The 20,742-nt window shown below is 54.2% G+C and overlaps 1 protein-coding gene across 2 annotated transcripts in view; it reads right to left on the reverse strand.

Annotated features, from left to right (window-relative positions):
* The window catches only part of KIAA0556 (KIAA0556 ortholog), a 148,412-nt gene that overhangs the window by 89,399 nt on the left and 38,271 nt on the right, over positions 1-20,742 (reverse strand). For both annotated transcript variants that reach the window (XM_012732019.1, XM_012732018.1), the window contains exons 4-7: positions 17,753-17,922; positions 16,841-16,938; positions 8,027-8,158; positions 3,576-3,704 (exon numbers count right to left, since the gene is read on the reverse strand). In XM_012732019.1, coding sequence (XP_012587473.1) covers positions 3,576-3,704; positions 8,027-8,158; positions 16,841-16,938; positions 17,753-17,922 — 529 coding nt within the window. The remainder of the gene's footprint in view (positions 1-3,575; positions 3,705-8,026; positions 8,159-16,840; positions 16,939-17,752; positions 17,923-20,742) is intronic.

The following is a 20,742-nucleotide window of genomic DNA, read 5'->3' on the forward strand; positions in this document are numbered from 1 at the left end:
GGCATTTGGCTCAAAGGCACCTCTTTTCCACAAACTGTTCTTCCACCTATGTCTCCATTTGCATTTTATTAGTTCCATCCAGAGTCACCATCTATTGCAATCTCTGGGGTGCCTGATCCTAGCTGTTATCCAACTCAATTCAGCACAAAAAAAAAAAAAAAAAAAAAATCATTGTCAGATTACATGTCCTGATGCATAGTTTGGAAAATATTGTCATCTTAATTATAACTTACTGATGTGATGACTGAACTCAGCGTATGTGGGTGTGCCAGAGTGTCAACATCTATACCACTCACTCACCCATTGATTCGTCAATCAATTATTCAATTCACTTGCTTAACAAAGATTTATTTGCAAACTCACTCTATGCTAGGCACTTTTCTAGGAACCAGAAGCATAGCACACACCAAAGCAGTGCATCAAGAAGCTTAGATCTGTGTTGGGACTGTCTAAATATGTAACTTCTGAAAGTCTACCAAAATTGTCCTTGGATGAGTCGGGGCTCCATGCATTCTTAACTCCTGTGGATTTTGCAATATGGCAACACCCATAAACTACACCTAAGCTTTATGATTTCAGGACTGACAGGCACAGGAAATACTGGGTTTGTTCTGTCTTGTTATACAGGAGGCAACAAGGACTCCACTTAGCCAAGTCCGCTCTTGGAAGAGCCCACAGAACCCTCATCAGGCGCAAAGAGCCACAGTCACTTGCGTTTTCCACTCCCTGAATCGGAGGCCACAAACTCCTGCATCTTCAGTAGATACAATATAGCATTAAGTGGTAATGTGAGTATCAGTGCTGCCTAATAGGGAGTGGTGGGGAACAGGGCAGAAAGGGGGGAGCATGCTCAGAAGAAAAGATTTTTAATTCAAAATCAAACAGCAACAATGATACAGTTGTACAATACCCCAGGCAGCTGGGAGCAGAAGTTGATCCTTGCATTTATCCATCCAGGCCTCCTTTTGAACATCCTCCAGCATTCTTCACTGTATCTCTCCCCTTAGCTTGAATATAAAATTTTCAAGTCATATCTAACTCTTCTACATGCTCCTATTTTCTGTGGATTGTTTTTTCTCAAGTTTGAGACATATTTTGAACCGGGTGAAAAGGAGCAAAAAACAAATAGAAAGGTTGAATATTCATTTTCAAGGTATCTAAAATTTCACCTCTTTAAGGAGTAAAGAACCTAAAAGAACAACTTTCTATGAAAATATTTCTGAAAGATTAAGACTTCCTTGTGTTCTTATAAGAGAATGTTGAATATAACATGTCTTTTCTTAAAACTAATGGTGAATATTCTGAGTAGAACGCATCCCTGACTAGGATGCTCCTGACTTCCTTCGTGCTTTCCTCTCGCCCCACCTGAGTCTCCAGAGGGTAGGGTATGGTTTCCAAAAATAAGGGCGGAGCCCCTTCCATCCCTTCTGACTTTTATGAACCTTGATGGGTTTTTGCTTGCAGTTTTATTTAATTTTGTACTGGATTGTTATATTATGGTAATAATATACAATACATAATGTAGAAAAGATTTTTGACTTGGAGCTTTTAAACATCTTCGGTTTTAAAGCCACCAAATCCAGGACAAAAAAGCCCAAAGTAGCTCTCAAACTTTCCATTTGAAAAGTGGGCTCGAATCTTCAGGTCTTCTGGCTCAGGTCTGCCCATTTTTTTTTAAAGATTTATTTATTTGTGTATACATAACTGGGGTACAGGCAAGAGGTGCAGCGGCAGTGAGAGGGTTCACCAGAGACAGGGTGGGGAGCAGGACAGGCAGATGGACGAAGTACACTGCTGAGAGGAGCAGCGGGCGGGTCAGGAGCGGTCTGCCGCGCCATGTGGTCACCTCCGGGCGTGGGGATCGAACTCTTAGTGCTGCGCTTTAACCCACTGCACCACCAGGGAGGGCCAGAATCACCGTTTAATGAAAGAGTACTTTCATTAAAATTTGGCAACCTCCTAGGTACAAATTCTGCTGGCTTAAAAATCAGACCTAAAATTGGCGTTTGAAACAAGTAGCCTAGGTAAATTTTGAGATCCACAGCTCTGTCCTTTGCTTAGCACAGTGGTTCTCAAATATTGCTGTAAATTATAGCCATGTGGGTGCTTGAAAAGAGAAACCAGGTCTGAGGCCAAACCCAGGGTCAGAATCAGAACTTCTGGTTGGGAAGACCTGGGCGTCTGTCGTTGTTACTTATTTAGTTTGCTTTTTAATTTTAGCTAGCTGCAGCTCTGGCATGCTGTCTGGGAGAAGCCGACACAGAGACACTCCAGGTAGCCTTCTTCCCGTGTCCCCGACTGCCACATTTTGCACGAGAGAACTGAGGGCAATACAACCCCACCGAGCCTTTTAAACCGGCCTCTTTTTCCTAGCTCTCTCCCTTTCTTTCTTCGTTGGTCCCGCCTCTTTGATGTGCCACCTTTTAAAAAACTTGTCATTTTGGAAAAAAAAAATCTAAAACCCACAGAAAACTTATCAGAATAGTCTAATGAATCCTCCAACACCCTTCACCTACATTCACCAACTGTTAGCATTTTGTCACATTTCTCTCTCCTCCCATTTCTCCTTGTCAGTATGCAAACACCTATTCTTTCCTCTGGCCCGTGTATGTATTCGTTGCCGGCACAACCTCCCCTCATGCCTACACACTGCAGCGTGTGCTGAGAACAAGTAGGCTTATGCAACCACCACAGGGCTTACTGAACTCAGAGCATTTACCATCCATACCAAATTTTCTAATGAAACATAGTCCATTGCTTTCCCGAAGGCACCCTTAAATATACAGCCACTCTCCCACCCCCAGCCCACGGGTAACTGACACCTCTTTAGCCTCCTTCAATGGGGAACATTTTTCTCTGTCTCCCATGCCGCTGACATGGTCGGAAATTCCAGGCCAGTGGAGGTGTAGACTGAGCCTCTATGTGGGTCTGTCTGATGCTTCCTCACTGGATTTCATTTCTGAATCACATTTTCCACCACTGTGCCCAGTCTGGGGTCACGGGGGTCTGAGGCAGCTGGCTGGGGGTGGGCCTCTTGATCTGTGTTTAACACAGTTAAGCACAGCTGATGGATGGTCACCTCTGAGCACCTTGCTTCCGGGCAGAACATCAATAATATTCAGACTGTCCCCCTAAGGACAGCTAGGCACTTTCGGAAGCAAAAACAGGTCAGTGCAATTCACAGGCTGTGACTGTTAATGCCAAGGAACAAAGGGTCGTGGTGCCTGGGCTTCCAGCCTGGGCAAGCAACAGCACTTCTCATTTCTTCAAACTATGAAACAGGCATGAAAACACCTCGCACTTAACTCACGGGGATAATGTAGAGACGGTGATACGTACTCCATCTAGTGCGCTGCCCTTCGTAAGTGCTCAAGTGAGAATTTACTGTCGTTAAACAAAGAGATAACACCATTAAGTTAAGACTGTTGAGTGGTGCCTTAAACCTTTGGCTGGGTGGGCCATAGGCTCTTTTGTGAAAGCCAAATCCTGTTGCTAATCTGAGTCATTTTCCCAGCTAGTTGGTTCTGAGAAACACGCTGGCTCTTCACGGTGAGGATGCTGAAAATCAATCTTACCATCACATCCTGAATAGTTAAGAGGATCCTTTCTTTGTCTGTATTGCTTGGCGGGTCCGGACATCCACGTGAGTTCAGAAGGGAGAAATTAAAATCACAGAGCGTGGTGCTGGTGGGAGAGCTGGTGTCCTGGAGACAAGCAGAGAGAACGAGGATGGTAAAAGCAACCTCTGGCCCTGCACACCCTCTCCTGGCCTCTAGGCCATTCTCTCGCTCCACAGCTGACCTGACCCGCCCAGCTCTTGGCCCACACCACTGCAGGGACATAGCAAGTATGTGCTGTGGTCCCAAGCCTAGGCTGCTGGCTCCCAGGACAGTGCTCGGAGCGCTGGGTGCAGATGGTTGAGCAGCGAGCACCAGGGTGGAGAGATGGTTGCACTTGTTGGTGAGTGAAAAGGGCGGGGTTATCAGAGTGATGGAGGGCATAAGTCCCACTTCTGTGAAAATAACAATAAAAATGATTCTAGAAAAAGACACTTGCTCGGCCCTCCCTGGTGGCACAGCGGGTTAAAGCACAGCACTGAGAAGCTAAAGCCGCTTCCGCATGAGTTCGATTCCCGCCTGCCCCGGAGGTGACCACATGGCGCCACAGACCTCTCCTGACCCGCCCGTTGCTCCCCTCAGCAGTGTACTTCGTCGATCTGCCTGTTCTGCTCCCCACTCTGTCTCTGGTGAAGCCTCTCGCCGCCCCTGCACCTCTGGCCTGTACCCCAGTTCTGTATGTACAAATAAAATAAATCTTTAAAAAAAAAAAAAAAGACACTTGCTCAATGGCTTTATCTGCCACAGCAGAAGCACATGCCTGACAGGGCTGGTCTTACAATGAGCCCCCATTTGTAAAGTCTCACCCGTGAAACTGATGAATACTAGGGAGGCTGGCAGTGGAGCCCTGCCAGGAGCGGGGTGCCTTGGGGCTGCCTGGCCAAGGATCGTGGTTCAACCTGGTCGACACAGCCCTGACAGGTGGGTCTATTTTCTGCACGCGTCAGCGAGCACGGCGACTTTAAAACACTGAATCGCCATTATGGGGACACAGCCAACTCCTTCCACTCCAGGATCCACCCAACGGAAGGGAAATCTCAGACCAGGCCCTCCGGTCAGGTCTTCCCATCACCTGACACGTTCTGCGGGCCTGGTCAGGTAACTGAGCTCAGGAAAGAGCACTCACTGGGAAGAAGCCAGGAACGGAATATTCCAGGTAAGCTTCTCCTCAGGTCCTAAGGACAGACACAGCGTTTAGCCTAACAATTACCTACCCACCTATTCCCAGCAGGGGTCTCTGGGGCAGTGGCATATAAAAGAATTCTTATTATCTTTGCATCAGTTGAATTTTTTTTTATATTCATCATAGACTATCAGAGCAAAAAATCTTAACAGAGAAACTTCTACTTTGTCTCAAGCCTCACACGCGGATGGATGACAGCACACAGCACCCACCACGACACACAGCTCAGGAAACCCCACAGGACTAAGCCTGGCGTTCTGATGGAAGTCTCTGGAAGGGCGTGCCCTCCCTTCCCGGGAGTTGCGAGACTACTCAGCCCAACTCCGCCTCTCACAGGAATTAGAATCCCTTTGCTTTAGCACTTTCTCGCAGCCCTAAGCGGGCTGAGCCGGGTCCTGGCCTTGCAACTCATGCACCTGTCGCCCTGGAGCTCCGCGGTGGCCCTCACTGCCTTCCCGCAGCTACTCCCTGGCTTCCTGCGGTCTGTGCTCCCACATCAGCTGGCCAGGCGTTCACCCTCCCCTCCCCCAAAAGTGGCAGTCCCCACCCAACTGTCTCCAGCCCCTGACTCTGCCATTTTTCCTAGAAGCCCTAGCACCTCCTGGCAGAGTCCATCGTCGGTGTCTGGAAGAGTGTCTGGGACCTGTGAGGGTCCGTGCGCAGGGTGCACACCCAGTCGGGGCCAGCTGCCCTTGGTCCCGGCCACTGCGGGGGGCGGGGGGGGGGTAAAGCCTGGCTCCCAAATCTTCCCATCTCTCCAGGGCAGCCCTGGATTCAGATTTTGACATGGACTCTGCTGATTCTTAAATGTCAGCCATTCACGTCTTTTAAAAGCACCATGTGAGCCAAAAGTCAAGGGGCTGGAGGCTAAGAGGTTGTGTCTGAAGCATAAGAGGCTGTGTCTGAAGCATGCCGGGTCGGGATCTCAGAGCCGCTGAGAAATTGAGGTGAACAAGGATACGACTGAAGGTGAAAAGGCTGACGTGTTTCAGCAGCAAAGGCCCGACGAGAAGGACACAGGCAGACGCGTGGCCGGCTGCTGTGTGTGCACCGGCAAATGGCAGGTGTCTGAGCATGCCTCACCGCGGCCTGCCCTCCCCGCGCCCTGTGCAAACCGCGCCTCTTGGGGCAGTGTCTGCTGCACACTGGCATTGCCATCTTACTCTTTCACTTAGCAGGAAAATAACTCCATGGGGAAAGTGACTGTGAAGCCTCATGGCGTGCCCCTCAAGCCCGGGAGAAGGAAAGAAAGGGATGCGATCAAGCACTCGCAGGGGTGCAATTAAGTGCTGGCGGAAAGAGGCATTGCTGATTCCGAGCACGCAGGAATGCTAACGGGGCTTAACGGCTTGTGAGGGGCAGGCCGTAGAGTGGTAGGGGGCTGGGGTGCTTACAAAGAGGGGGTATATGTTCCTTTAACAGGACTTGACATTGGTGGGCCAAAGTGGAAGCAGAAATGCCCTTGTGGCCTGCCTGAGGCATGTGGACGCACAGTGGTTACGTGGGGTGGGGCTGGGCGGGAACCTTCTGGGCTTGCTAAAAAGCAGCCCCCCAGATAGGGAGAAAGTACTGCTGCCTATGCTCACAGATGGACCCCCGGCAGGGGAGGGTTTGGTTGGGGGCGGGGGGAGGTAGTGGCGTGGGGGACTCAGGTGCAAAAAGCAATACAGTCCACAATTTTGCCTACTGTGAAGTCCCAATTCTTTGGACTGGGAAGGGAAACAAGGTCATTGGCTTGTTCTAGTGAGAAGGACTTCGTTTTTCTGGGCAGACAAAATTTTCCAATTAACTTTCAGGCTTTCTGCAGCTGGGATGTGAAACCGAGCGATCCCTTCCTCCTCGTCTGTCCTTCCGCTCTGAGCAAAGGCGGACGGGACACGCAGCAGAGTAACGGCCTGGACAACACCCCCGTCTCCGTTACAGGTTTCATTGCATGAGTGCAGGGTTTTGGTATAGAAGCAAGATGCGGGAACGACACTCTGGGCCTCCAGCGAGGCTATTAACTCTGCAGCCTGAGAAACACCCCTCTGGTAAAGTGGGCGGGACTGGCTCACCGACTTGACGTTGACCGCGGCCTCTCAATAATCCCGCTTATAAATAACCAGGTAGGTATCTGTGCACACGTTCTAATCATAGAAGTGACTCCCTGGAACAAAATCCAACTCTCCTTCCCAGCCTAGCCCCCACCGTGCATTGCCTGGCCTCTGCAGAACCACACTGCCCCCCAATCTCACCTTATCTCTGCTCCCCCACCCTGGCTCTTGGTGTGCTGCATCGTGCCCCTAAACAAGCCTGAACAAGCCCAGTCTCAAGTCACTGCCCTTCCGTCCCCATGTCTGCAGTGCGGCCCACTGCTCACTGCCTGGATAGCTCCTTAGCCGTCAGAGTCGGCTGACATGCCGTACCCCAGGAACCCTCCTGCCCTCCCCGCCCCCTCTAACACTGCCCTCTCATCAAACCACCTTCTCCCGATTTCTTCATAGATGTGCAAACGTCTGAAATGACCTCACAGTCTTATCCTTTACTGTCTGTCTTTTCCCCCCACCCGAAGATGAGTTGAGAGGGGGTTCCTTGTCAGTTTTGTTCTTTGTGGCTGGTCCCTGGGACAGGGCCTGATGCCCCACAGCAGGCGGCTGACGAAAGCTTGCTGAACGGAAGCCTGGCACATCATTCTGCAGCCTTGGATGATGGAAGTGGAGTGAGGGCCCGAGGAAGGGGGTGACGGCGACATCGCCGCCGTCCGCGCCACAGGGCCGTGGACTGTAGGTGCACACAGGACCCTGGCTGCCTCCACGTGTGGGTCCCGCTGCTCCGGCGGGTGCCACTCAAAATCCTTCACAACGGGCACACACCCAGGCGCAGAGGTTGGACTGGCTCTGCGTGCCTACCTCGCCCTGGCCCTCACACCCGTCCCAGACTGTAGGACCCGGGCCAGTGTCACTTCCTCTCGGAAGCCTTCCTGGAGACTGACCCTCTCGGTCCTGCTACGCCTGGTCACACCTCTGAGCTCCTTCTCGGGATACAGGGTGGTATGCCGCTGCCTGTCCAGGTTAGGCACCAGCCTTACTGACCTCTGGACAGGGGCTGCCGAGCTTGGCATCTCGCAGCTGGTTACGGGCCCCCTGAGGGGTGGGAAATGACTGCAGGCGTGAGGGAAGGTGGCAGCAAGCAGAGGAGAGAGGAGCTGCCACCCCAGCTGCTGTGCAGGCGCCGAGGCCAGTCCTACCTGTGGGTGATCCCCGGAGGCATCCTTGGCCTTGACAGCCGCATCCCCACTTGGCTCAGAGTCTTGAGAACAGTCCAGAGGAGGCTCGATGTGGAGCCGCGGGCCAGCTTCTGTTCTGATCTGCACAGATTTCTAGACACAAAAATTGCGAATGTTTCAGATGTAGGAAGAAACATCTTAATGCTCCGAGGCGGGGGGACCAGTGCTTCCGCGGGGCATGGCAAGGTGGGAGATAAGTCTGCGCACCCCCAGTCCTGCCCTGACCTTCTTGCACCGGCCGGCTGGCTGCCTGGGTCACGCCACCTCCTTCCAATTCCTACTGCCCAAAGCATGTTCAGTAGAACGTTTTAGTGACTTTTCAGACGGTCACATCCCTGGAGGCCCTTGCAGCTGATGCGAGCGGCCCAAGTCCCCTACATGCTGCTATTACCCTGAGTCAGGATCACAGGGCGATGCAGGACTGGTGCCTTCTCCCTCCTGCCCTCCCTCCTGGTGGAATGTGGGTGGGGTGTTTTAGAGCAAAACAGCATCTCGTGAAAATACAGAAGAGGGTCCCATTGCTAAGGATTGCCAGTGGGAAAACAGGCGCCTGGGCCCCTGAGGCATCGACCCCCTCTCCCAGCTGCCTGGCCTCCAAATACCTTGTTCAAGTGAGAAAAACGACACGACATCGTCTTTAAGCCCCCGTGGGGGGTCCGCTACACACAGTTGAGCTGAAGGCTAGTTGATGTCTGGCTTCGGGTGCTCGGCTCGGTCTGTGGTTGTACGGGGGGTGCTCACGTGAGCAGAGGGCCTGGCATCGACACTCTGGCAGCCGCTAGCCTCCTCGACCTCCAGTGCTTACGCCTCGTGCTACCCCAGGCAAGTCGGGCCAGCGAGCCCCCGGGCAGCAGTCGAAGCAGCGCGAATGACATGGCCATCAGAGAACTGCCTTCGACGTGACCCAGTGATGCCAGCTCTCGGGGCAGGGACGTGACGCCGAGCGTGGGGGTGTGACCGGGGCTGGGGGCTGTCCTGGTAACTGAGACTGCATCGGGTCTACAGAGGGGACAGACCTCCCTCAAGTGTATGTGGCCCCTGGAAGCCAGCCCAGGGCATCACCTAGTAGTCAAGTAAGGAGAGGGTCCCCTCCCCTCCTGGCTCTGGGCTCAGGCTGGCTGTGTCCGGCTTGGGGTTCACAGCCAGGACCAGGGTGGAGCGAGCCAGACAGCCTCTCCCAGGTGTGGCCCCGCAGGTGCCGGAACCCGAGCACGAGCCTCCTTAAACTCTCCATCCCGAGACGGAAGAGGCCCGCGAGCCGTGGGCATGAGTCTCTTGCCTGGTCGAGGGGATGTGGCTGGGCTGTGCACCCCCTCTTGTGTCCAGCTTGGCGCTAGAGCCCCTCACCCTGGCCAGATTCATTTCCCCAAAAACTTAGTCAACACACTATTATCTTAATGAAGAAGACGATACCACGAGACCCTCAGGGATGGGACACAGCTCCTTCCTCGAGACAGTCCACACTGTCCTCCCCCGAGCCCTGTGCTCGCTGCTCTCACTGCACGCTGACCGGCTGACCTGCACACCTCCAAATGCCTCCCGAGCCCTGGCTCACTGAGTGCTCACAGTCGCCTCAGGCTGGAAGGCCCTTGCCCAAGGTACACAGCCAGGACGCAGCAGAGGCCAGATTCGAGGCTCCGTCAGGTGGCTCTGCCAGCCCTGACCCCCTGTAGCTCACAGACAGGCTGCCGTGAGATCTGACCGTAGTTTGCGGACCCGCCTGCTTCTACACCGCCACATCGCACGGCTGCCGACAGGCTTGTGAAGGATGCGTGTCCAGCCTGGTATTGGGGTTTTCGGGGAGAAGAGTGGAAAACTGAAGAATTTCCTGAGAGGAGGCAGTGCTGGGCACTGGGAGACGGATCTGGGGGAGAGAATGGGTGAGGCTGAAAAGGCAGCTGGGAGCGGGCCTGCCGGAGACCCAGGAAGCAGCAGAAGGAAGGTGCCGAGGCGCACCTGTCCGTCACCAGCGGTCCCGCCACTTGGCCATGCCCTCCAGCCTGTGCGGGCGCCTGGCTGATTCTGGAACTGTCTGCTGGGCTCTGCCTTCCTCTGGACCATCCACCTCGCCGCCCGGGGCTCGGGTTCCAAGCGCGGCGTCCCTGCCCCAGACAACATCCGCTGGCTTCAGCAGTGGGGTTCATGGAGGGCAGCCTGCACAGAATACAGAACGCCAGGGACCTCCGGGCCAAAGCCTTCCTGCCTCAGCCCAGGATGAAGCCACAGAGGCTTTGAAGCTCATCTGAGGGAGATTTTCTACGCTAACTCCGTGGAGAGCCGGCTGCTCCCCCCGCCAGGAGCCACTTGATAACGCCCAAATGCTAGGAGGCCTTCTACTGGGGAAGAAGCTGCCGGAGAAGAGGCGGGAGGGTGGGAGAGGAGGGAGGGCGGCAGCACTGAGGGAGGCCCGTGGGCACAAGGCCCAGCCTGGCCCTCCGTGGGTTTATGTTCCTTTATCCAGAAGAAGAGGCTTTTGGACGAGCCTGGCTGCCCCACCTGCCGTCCGTGGACCCGCAGAAGTGGCTTCTCCGGGAATGCTGTGACAAATGCCTCATCCCCTCCCCCCCACCTCAGAATCAGACCCTGCATTTTAACACGCCCCGGAGATTCACAGCGCATTCGCGTTTGAGCACCGTGAGGTCCGTGAGGCTTTGGCGGGGGCCTGCTGTTTCTGCCTGACCGGCGTGAGGCGCTGTCTTCTGGTAAAAGCGTTTCTTTGGGGAAACTCTCCTGCCTCCCCACCCCCCATCCGAGTGTTCACGTGGTCTTGGAGCAAAGGCCGTGAGCAGAGCCTGTGGCTCGGGCCTGGTCAGTCAGTGCAATCGATTCCAATGGTCAATAACCATGGCTGAGGGGGTTGGGAGACTGGTTCAGGGGAGCCAAAGAGATGCAGTTGCCAGGTGACAGAAAGTAGGTCGGGAGCAGTTGTGTTCCTCAGAACTGGAGACCCCCGGAAGGGCCTACAGGGGAGCCGCTCAGCCTCCTGGCCGGCGTTTGGGTGACTCTGACGGTCTGGCTCAGGGGCCCTCGGGCCCTGCACCTGCGGCAGCCTGTGTCAGTGGGGGCAGCGCTACCCGAGACTGTCTCTTGGCAGCTGGGCGAGACCCCAGAGCTGGGGAGCTGCTACACCGTGCCTGACCCGAGCGCTCCCACTGGCAAGAGAGCGCTGGGCCACTGTGGCTCTGTGGTCCCATCTCAATGGCAACATGAGAAAGAGCCCGGGGGGGGGGGGCGCCCAGGAGTGGCCCATCTGCACACCCCTCTCCCTTCCTCCTGAAGTAAACTTCTTCCTTCCCAGGAGCTTCGCCCAACGGCTTGTCACACCATGTCAGCAGACAAGTTGACAGTAGGCGTGAAGGCACCGAATCAGCAAGTCCTTGCTGGGTACTGACTGCATGCAGGATTCTGGAAACAAGTCAAGCTATAAAAAAATTCTAAAAAACAACAACAACAAACCCCAATGCCCCGGCCTCAAGTTCACAGCACACGCATCGGAGGAGCGTGTTTATGAAGCAACATGTGACAAAACTCATGTGGTCCTGAAAGAGTTTCTAAATGCTGAGTGGGTGTCAGGGAGGGGAATAAATAGCCCCTCCATCTGGCCTGCTCTCCCACCCGGGCCCAGGGAGGCGCCTCTGCTGCGGCTGGGAGGGGCGGGCGCGCAGCCCCTCCCACAGGAGGACGCCCACCTGGTCAAGGAGCCCAGGCTGGTTCCAAAGCAGCCCCCAGAGCTGGTCTCCCTGCCTCCCACTTCCCAACCGCAGGAGGAGGCCTGTGCTCCCGCCAGCCCGGGCCGAGGCTGCTGCACCTGCCGTGGGCGTTTCTGAGCGGCTGCGCCCCTGCCCACTTGCAGCTCCCGCACGGGGGCAGGCCCGGCAGTATCCCACACACCGGGACAGCACTTACAAGCCCTGACACCCAAACACCTGTGCGCCCGTTTGCCCGTCCAAGCCGGCTTGTTTGGTTCCCTGCCACAGTCGGCACCTCGTCCGCCAAGAGCTATTTGTATCTGCCGCCCCCTGGCCAGTGTTCTGAGAGGTGAGCCTTCAAGCCACTGCCACTGGAGGACGAGCGAGGCCGGGGGCTGCCCTGTGCGGTTGTGCAGGGTGCACGGTGTGCCGATGGCTCCCTCCAGAGGACGCAGCTCTAACAACAGTGGCAGAGGCAGATGGGGGAGGTGGGAGGCCGTTTCGGTTTTTTGATCTGTTCTTCCTAGATTCGTCTGATCTTTTCAAGTCACAGTGCTGGACGCTGGGCCAGTTCTGTGCAGGGTTGCTGTAAGGCTGGTGCTCTATGGGTGATTTCATTTCTTGTCCTCGCTGAGTTTCAAAACCCAGGAAGAGGAAAACAAAGGAACCGGCCCCACGCAGTTCACATGTCCCTTGGGAGACTTCCTGGAGGTGTGTGAGCTGTTCAGCCACCGCAGGGAACGGGAGAGTGCGGCTGACCGGAAGCATAGCCACCGCTTTAATAATTGCAATGAACTCGCTTTCCAGACCTTTAAGGAAAGCCCACCCCCCAGTAAATTGCTGGAAGGCCAATCCCTTCACTACCAATTTAATGCTAAGAGCCGATGACGTTCATCAAATCTGACAGCGTTTTGGTAAACGACGGCTCTGTTGATTAGGCCGCTGTCCACCCAAGTATTACAAGGCTGAGGAAGCCATAAATCTTAATCCACGGAGAGCGGTGGAAAGATCTACAGCCGGGAAGCGGGGGTGGGGGAGGACAGTACCAACAAGAACCCATTTATCACCACCAGCGTTGGAGCCAATAAGCAACCAGCCCAGCCACTGCCATTTGCCTTCCCAGAGTGCCCGGAATTGGACAGCCCCAGCAAGGGTGTTCCAGGGTGAGCTGCTCAGCCTCCTGGCGGCACTGGGTGATGGTGACATTCTGGCCAGGGAACCTCTGGCCTGTGCACTTGAGGCAGCCTGTGTCGGTGGGGACAGCGCTACCCAAAACTGCTTCCTAATTGCTGGATGAGACCCTAAGTGGGGAAATCTAACCTACTGGGAGAGGCAAAGGAAGGTTTGATCAGAGGAAAGGCGATTGGTGACTCGAGAGTTTAGGGGAGACCCAGGAAAAGTGGCAAGATAACAAGTGGCAGCATGCAGGATGCAGGGCTGGCTGGGAGCGAGGCTGTGGCTCTGAGGCTCACTATGGCCGCTGTGGCGCCTGCTCACCTGGCTGGAGCCAGTGCGGATGACGAGGTAACCATGTGGCCCTGCCCGTCCCTCCTATCGGGCGTGGACAAGTGGGTGACTCCTCAGCTTGGGGACAGGGCCACGGTCCCTCTTCCGAAGGGGTAGTTTTTGAGAATTAGCCACCCCTGGCCACGAGGCCTCTGCTACCTTGATCAGAATGCCTATCCCTGCTAGCCCAGGAATGGTGTTGCCCACCCCAAAGGGTGAGGACAAACACTGTCTCTCTAGCCAACGGACCCCCAAATCTGTCCCCATGAGATGTCTACCGTGAATGAAGTTTCTACTTCACCCTACGTCTTTGGTACCAAAGGAACTCAGGCCGTCCTGCTTGCTCACGGCGGTACTGCTGCAACGGCGGGTCCTGCCATCCTGCCTCTGGTGACAAGCACGGGACCGAGTCCCCGCTCAGCACTGGGGCGGGCACCGCCTTCACGGCCAGCGTGGGAATCCCATCCAGCTCACAGTGGTCCAGGCCACAACCCGAGGAACAGAGACAAGGTGAGAGATCCAGGTCTCTCTCTTGGAAAATTTCAACAAAGGAACACTGAAGGAACAAGAGCCTGGCGTGAGAAAGGCAAAACTGTGGGAAAGCTGAAGTGATGGGAGCAGCGCCGGTGGGGCTGGCCAGAGAGAAGAAGCTGATGGGGCTTTCTGGGATCCTGAGGCCCTGCTTCACGGCCTCCGCCTGAGTCTCCTGCCACGGCAACTGGGGATCTTCCCAGAACATGAACCCAAGCGTGGAGCTGTCCTGTTGAAAACCCTCCCGTTTTTTCCCACATAAAGCGAAACCAGACTCTCTCCTGGGCACTTGGGCCCTGTGCGCTCCTGCCACTCTGACCTGTGGCTCCGTCCTCGCCACCACCGCGGCCACCCCAGTCTCCTCTCAGATCAACCCCTCTCCCATCGCCCTCACTATGCCCCCAATGGGAGACTCGTGCCGTGACGATCTTCCTGGGGCTGGCTCCTTCCAACTTGGGGTGTCTGCTCAGATGTGGCCCCTGAGGAAGCCTGTCCCACGCCCATCCCACACCCACTGCCTAGCGTGACTCTTCCCGAGACATGCTCCAGTTCACCCGGCTCTTCACTCTTGCTGACCGGCAAGCTTGCTTCTGGCCCCGGCACCCCCACCAACCGCGGTCGACACCCCTCCAGGACAGCAGGGCCTGGCCTGCCTCACACGCTGCACTGACCCGGCACCTAGGTGTCCACAGCTTGGTAGGTGCTCAGTAAGTGGCCATGAACAAATGAAGGGTTGAACAGTAAAGGAGCTTGTGAGGCCTCCAGGCCCTCAGCCTCTGCCCCAACACTGAGTTCAAGGGCTGAGATCATGCCCAGAGTGTGTCCGCTGTACCAGCAGGGCTCAGGAGCTCTACAGACCTCGGCTTGTGCCATCCACTGTGGCCCTCTGATGCAGGTACCCTCTCAAGACCACTTTACAGGTGAGGAAACGGGCGTCAAGAGGTAAAGCAACCCTCCCAAGAATGTACAACTAGCGAGTGGTGGAGCTGAGGCTTGGAACCGGGTTCTAGTGTTTGTCTCTGAACCACTTCTCTGAGCTTGGTCACCTCCTGCCAAGCTGTTCCTACCGGAAGGGGATGGGCCAGCTGTCACCTACACTGTGCACCTTCCTTCCCAGAGACCCTGGGAGGTTTTATTGATGAGCCCAAAGCTCAGAGAGGTTCTGAGGTTCCGGATGCAACGTAGGTGCAGCCATCAGACCATCTTACAAGAGACAGGGAAAGCGGAAGTGAAGGAGGGGAAGGAGGGCTCCTTGGGGGGAGTCATGGGTTTCTCAGCACCATCCCACCTTGGCTGGGCAGGCTGTGGGCACGGCCTTTCTTGGCAGGTTGCTGGAGCAACCTTTGAGGCCAGTGGTTGTGTCTGTGGCTCCCCGATTCCTCAATTTGCAGCTAAGGCCCTCACCTTCCCCCAGGTGCTAGGTGGTAGTTTTTCTGCAGGCCTGTGTGGGGATTTGAGGCCACCACTCCTGGAAGCTAAGCTCCCAGCCAGCTGCTGCCAGCCCAAGGATTTTGGAAGCACCTGATTCCCTGTCTTACATTCATTTTTGCTTAAAATAGCCAAGTGGTCTCCATTGTTAGGCACTGACTGACCCCTGACTGATTCGGTGCAGAAGGACAATTACAGCCATAGCGGCATCAGGAAGCCAGGAAATTAGCCATGATTAGGCTCTGTGAAGTGTGGGGCCACAGGGAGAGGCTGGGGCGGGATGCTAATTAATCTTGGACCAAGCCTTTTAAATTGCACAGACTCTAGGGCCAGTCATTAAGTCACAATCCAAGACGCAAATATGGCTTCTGATAATAGGAGGCACTCAAAACAACTAGAAGGACTGTCTGAAGTGAGAAAGTAGAGAAAGGCCTCATTAGTGAGGAATTAACATTCATTGTTGGGGACAAAAGGAGGCCTCCAGACCGGGTGCCTCGGCAGGCCAAGCGCCTCAGCGCAGAGATAAGGCAGGAGCACCCTTCTCCATCTCCCCACAGCCCCCACGAAAGCCCCTGCAGGGAAGTGGGAAGGGAGACCTCTGGCCTTGAGCCACAACGGTTGAAACAGCCACACTCCTCCCTCAGTAGCTGTGTGACTCGGTTACTTTTCTGGCCTCAGCTGCTGCAACTGCACAATGAAGACACATACTCCAGGGCTGACCGGACTGTTGCAAAGATGGGTTAGAGAATATAAACATATTTGATGACAGCGCCATCCACTCAGTATGGTGTGAAATGTCACCCTGTTCCAACCTTGGTGACACAGGTTTAGAAACAAGATAGATCCGCGCACACACACATAAAGGCTTAACTCTGACTAAGCAAATCAGGATCTCTGGCCCGAGCACTGTATTTTAAGATCTCCCCACACAATCTGAATGTGCAGTCCATTCAAATTCAGCCCCACTAGTCCCCAGTAAGGTCTAGGTGACTTCAAGATAAGGTATAAATGAGAATGAGGTGGGCTAGGATGCAGAGCATGGGGCAGAAGACCAAAATTGAGTCTTGATGAGGTCACCTCTTAAGGTGGCCCTTGGAAAGCCCTGTCCTGCCTTTTCAGTCATCCTAAAAGAGGGAGGGCATTGAAACTTGACCAGATCTGCTGTGATTGATTGCTCAGCACACATCTGATAACCTGACAGGTGCTCAGAATCGCAAGCTGTGGGCACCTGCAGGAGCCCAAACTGGTGTCTCAGGCCTTTGGGCAGGAGTTTTGTCTTAATGACCCACTGCATCCCTGGCATCTAAGACTGTACCTGGCATATAGTAGGTGCTCAATAAAAACCAGGTCTCCAAATACGTTGCTACAGTGGACTGTGAGTCTGACCTCTAGGTACTCGAGTGCAGTTAGGCTGAACCTGTCCAGAGGGCGGGCCATGAGGAGAGGGTCTGGAGGACGCCTCTACTCTCCAGAGGCCAGTACCACACCAGAGAAGGCAACTCTGCGGGGCCCAGCCAGAATCAGCCTCTGTCTGCGGGGTTCTAAGGATTCTGGTGTATTTCTGTTCCCATAAGCCCACCGTCATCTTGATTCTGCCTATGGGGATTGGGGGACCCCAGACCTGGTGCCATCCTCTGCGCTGGACTTTGCTGGGAGCTGTCCGTGAGTTGCGTCTTAAAGCTTCTTCAGTTTCTCGAAATAGGGTTCTTCGTCCGCCATCTGCATCACAGAGGGAAGGAGTTTTGGTGAGGCAGGGATGAGAGGCTCACACCGATGGCCATTTTGTAACCGACATTGCGATGCACGTCAGGGCGTCTGCCTAACGTCTGAAATAGCAAGCTGTTTACCGCAGCGAGATATTAGAACACGAGCTCAGGGCCCACTGAAGGGAGTGGGTGATAAGTCACAGCACATCCATGCCATGGGACAATATGCATAATGTACAACAGAAACAATCTCAGGATGTAGAAGCAGGCTACAAAACAGCACGCACACATGGCCTGCAGGAGCGGGGAGATGCTTTTGTGGGAGGGTAGACCCGCTCCGGTGGCCGTGGCTGGGGTGCCTATTGCCAGCCCTTCCCTGAAACCTGTGTGAGGAGAGGAGAGGGTCTCACGCTGGTCGGGGGCTTTCTACAAAACACCCCCCAGGCTTGTGTTTCTATTATGGGGAATAGGATATCTGTTTAAAGTATGCACAGTATGGGTTAACTGAATTCAGAAACGAACAGGGGAATCAAAAAACAAACTGGACTTAGGCGCTGAAGTTAAGACATGGAAGTGAACATCAGGTACAAGCAGAATGATCCCAGACGTTTCCTTACATTACGGGCACTCGAGACCTAGGAAATGGAAAGCCAGGAACTTACTGTTCTGGCTGCCTTTGTCCTGGGGGAGTGGAGTCCAAGATTCAGTTTAAAAAGAAATGAAAGAGAACGTGTCTTTTTCTGACCGAGTGGACATCGCTAACTTGTGGCCGGGTGCACTAGCTGCAAAGCAGCCTGAGTCTCGTGGCAGCATGGGGCTGGGCTCACCCTGCGTCCCCTCGGCGTGCGAGGCACTCCTGGAGAGGTCGGGGTGGACAGCTTTCCGAGGCGAGGACTTCAGTTCAGAATTGGCCCCATTGACATAGACAGAGAACCCCTGTTCCAAGTGCTCTAGTCTCAACTGCATGGGGTCCTTGGTCTTCAAATGCTTCAGTATCCTGGAAGCAAAAGGATAGTGTGTGAGCCTGGGGGGAGAACCCTGGTTCTGATGGCGAAGCACCTCCAATCGGAGGCCGGGGGCTTGCACTTCCCTACAAACAGCCTCTCAGATGCCCGTTATACATGCAGTAGAAGCAGAGAGGGGGAGACTGTTGGGTCTTGCAGGGGTTTGTCTGTTACCTCTTGAGGCTCAAATATATGTTAGCAAAAATGCAAGCCCACATCCCTGGCCAGGTGTGGGGAGGGGCTGAGGACTAGGGGCTGGGGGCAGCTATGGCAGAGACGGGCATGCATTCACCTGCCATCTGCGCCCGGATTTCCCAGTTCCAAGTCCTACTTCCCCTTGGCGAGTGGCATTGTGTTCAGTGTGTAACAAAGTTGTATTAGGGTCTACAGAGCACATCTACAAATCGGAAAACATCCTTTGGCAGACCCGGCGGGTTAAATTTTTGGCTTCAGCAAATAAATGTGTTCTCCAGCACTCATCCCTGATATCTCCAATGTCATCATTTCACATTCGGATGCAATGACAGAACACATCCATGTGGGCTTTTGTTCAAAATCAGTGAGAGGGTCTCCAGTTCAGCTTCTCCGAACTCCAGCCTCACAAGTGACACTGCATCGCCACAGACAGGACACAGCGGCCTCCACGGTCCCTCCACGCTGCTCCCACTCGACACCAAACCCTTGGACCTGCACAACATCTGTATCCCACTCCGAAAGAGGTATATTTCTGCACATGGAGAAATACAGCCAGCCGGCCATCTTACAGAGCAAGTGCATCCTTTTAGCGATTTATTTAGTGAGTTCCTACTAAGTGAGCAAAGTGTAAATTCTAAGAAAACAGCAACAACCACCTCACAAATGTGTGCTACGCACCAGGCTGTCCCAGAGCCCTGTTTCTGGGACAGAAACAGAAACAGCCCAGCTCTGTTTCTGTCATGTTCCTGAAGCCACTGAGTGACCTTGACCCTCTGCTCCTGTCCCTACCCCCAAAGTTTCCAGCAACCATCAGTACACACAGCCTGGGTTTGTGTGAGCTTCTGTGCAAAGATCTTTCCTTGGTGGCTGACAGTGACATGGGACTCGGGTTAACCCTCGCCTGGATGAAGCTTATCTGACGCGTGGATTCTCTTCATCCACTTAGGAGCACAAGCCAGCACCTCAGTGCTCTGCCCGGAGGCCAGCTGTGACAGCAGAAGCACCCCCAAAAAGCACCACAATGTGAAAAACCTGGCACAAAGGACGTGACGGAAAGGACACTTGTCACAGAGTGAGAGCTGATACAGGAGGTGGAGCGTCGCCTTCAACTACCTCTGCTGGGAAGTGTGAGGTGGACAACACGTCTTTGAATCACCGCAGACGTGCTAGAAGCATTAATCTAGGGGTTACCAACAAATGCTATCCAGTGGGTAAATTCACAGGTATAGAATCTGTAAATAACAGAGACGGACCGTTAAGACATTCATTTTTATAACAACTCCAGGGGCAACTATGATTATTTTCCCCACTTCAGAGAGAAAAAAACTGAGGCACAGAGAGGTTAAGTAACTTGCCCAAGGTCACACAGCTAGCTATCCTAGCGGCAGGGACATACACTCAAGCAATTTGGCTCCAGGGTCTTCATCACAACAGAGATAAGTTCTAAGCTAATAAAATAATGTTGAAACCAGCAAATTCAGGCCACATGGTGACTCACAGAACCTTTCCAGACATGACAGGGGAAGAAATAATGGGCATATGCTTGGTGTTTGCCTAGGATGCACATTCTGGTAAATGGCTCCTGGCCACAAAGGCTGGGCTTGGAGAGGGTCAGTGTTCTTGTCGTAAGGAAATGCTGAGGGCCACCCAAACATCCCATCCCAGGGGCAGGAACCGCGCTTTCATGCAGCTCTCGTAACTAGGAAGGGTCTGCTGAAACCGGGGGCTTGCCTGTGATCTGTTTGGGGCTGAGTGGCGCAGTGGAAAAGGCTGAGTAGAAGTGCTGCGTGTGATCACTGCAAAGTTGGAAAAAAGTGTTTACGGCACCAGAGTAGAAGGGGATAAATATAAAAATCAATCCATTGCTGAGGTAGGGAGGTGGCTTTTGGGGGGGTTTCTTTGTTTTTTAAACGTTTCTTGAGCTGTTGGTACATCCATCTCTTCAACACCCGTGGCAGGAACATTCATTACAGACTGCTTATCTCCTGCCAGCATCGAAGCCTGGGAGTTGCCTGATTGTTGGACAACAGCAGAAAACAGAAGTAACTAAGAGACAGCTTCCAAACACGGCTGAGGCCGCTTTCTCGAGAGCAGGCAGGCTGGCGCGCACACCAGCAGCCTCCAGGGACGCGGGCCAGGAGCCAGGGCCTTGGCGGCCTCAGGCTACAGGCAACTGGAAGGAAACTCTACCGCCGGGCTGCTCTCTGGACACTGCTCTGTCTCCCCACGACGCCCGAACGGTCACGGCGGCGTCCTGTTACCCAGGGTCTCGAGCGGACGTGCCACGTGTGCCCTCTTTAATCAGGATGATTTATGAAATTGTGTTTTTGTGAACCTGATAAATGAGGGGCTAATTATTCGGTCAGTGAGAGGAATGGTGGAGGAACCCCCACTGCAGCTGAGAGCGCCGGTGATTCTCACACGGCACCCGAGCGGCTTCGATTCTTAACTGAAAAGTTACTTTGCACGAAAAGCAGCCCCAGGTGGAGGGGACTCAGAGGAACCAGACTCAGCCCCAGCCCCCGGGGGGACCGGAGCCGTGGCCACCCGCTGCCCTGCCACACTCTACCCCCTTGGGTCTTGTTCCAGAGTTTGTCTCACTACCCCTCCGTGGCTGG

The sequence above is a fragment of the Condylura cristata genome, unplaced genomic scaffold (genome assembly GCF_000260355.1).
Source record: "Condylura cristata isolate star-nosed mole 26May11 unplaced genomic scaffold, ConCri1.0 scaffold00032, whole genome shotgun sequence".
NCBI classification, from domain to species: Eukaryota; Metazoa; Chordata; class Mammalia; order Eulipotyphla; family Talpidae; genus Condylura; species Condylura cristata.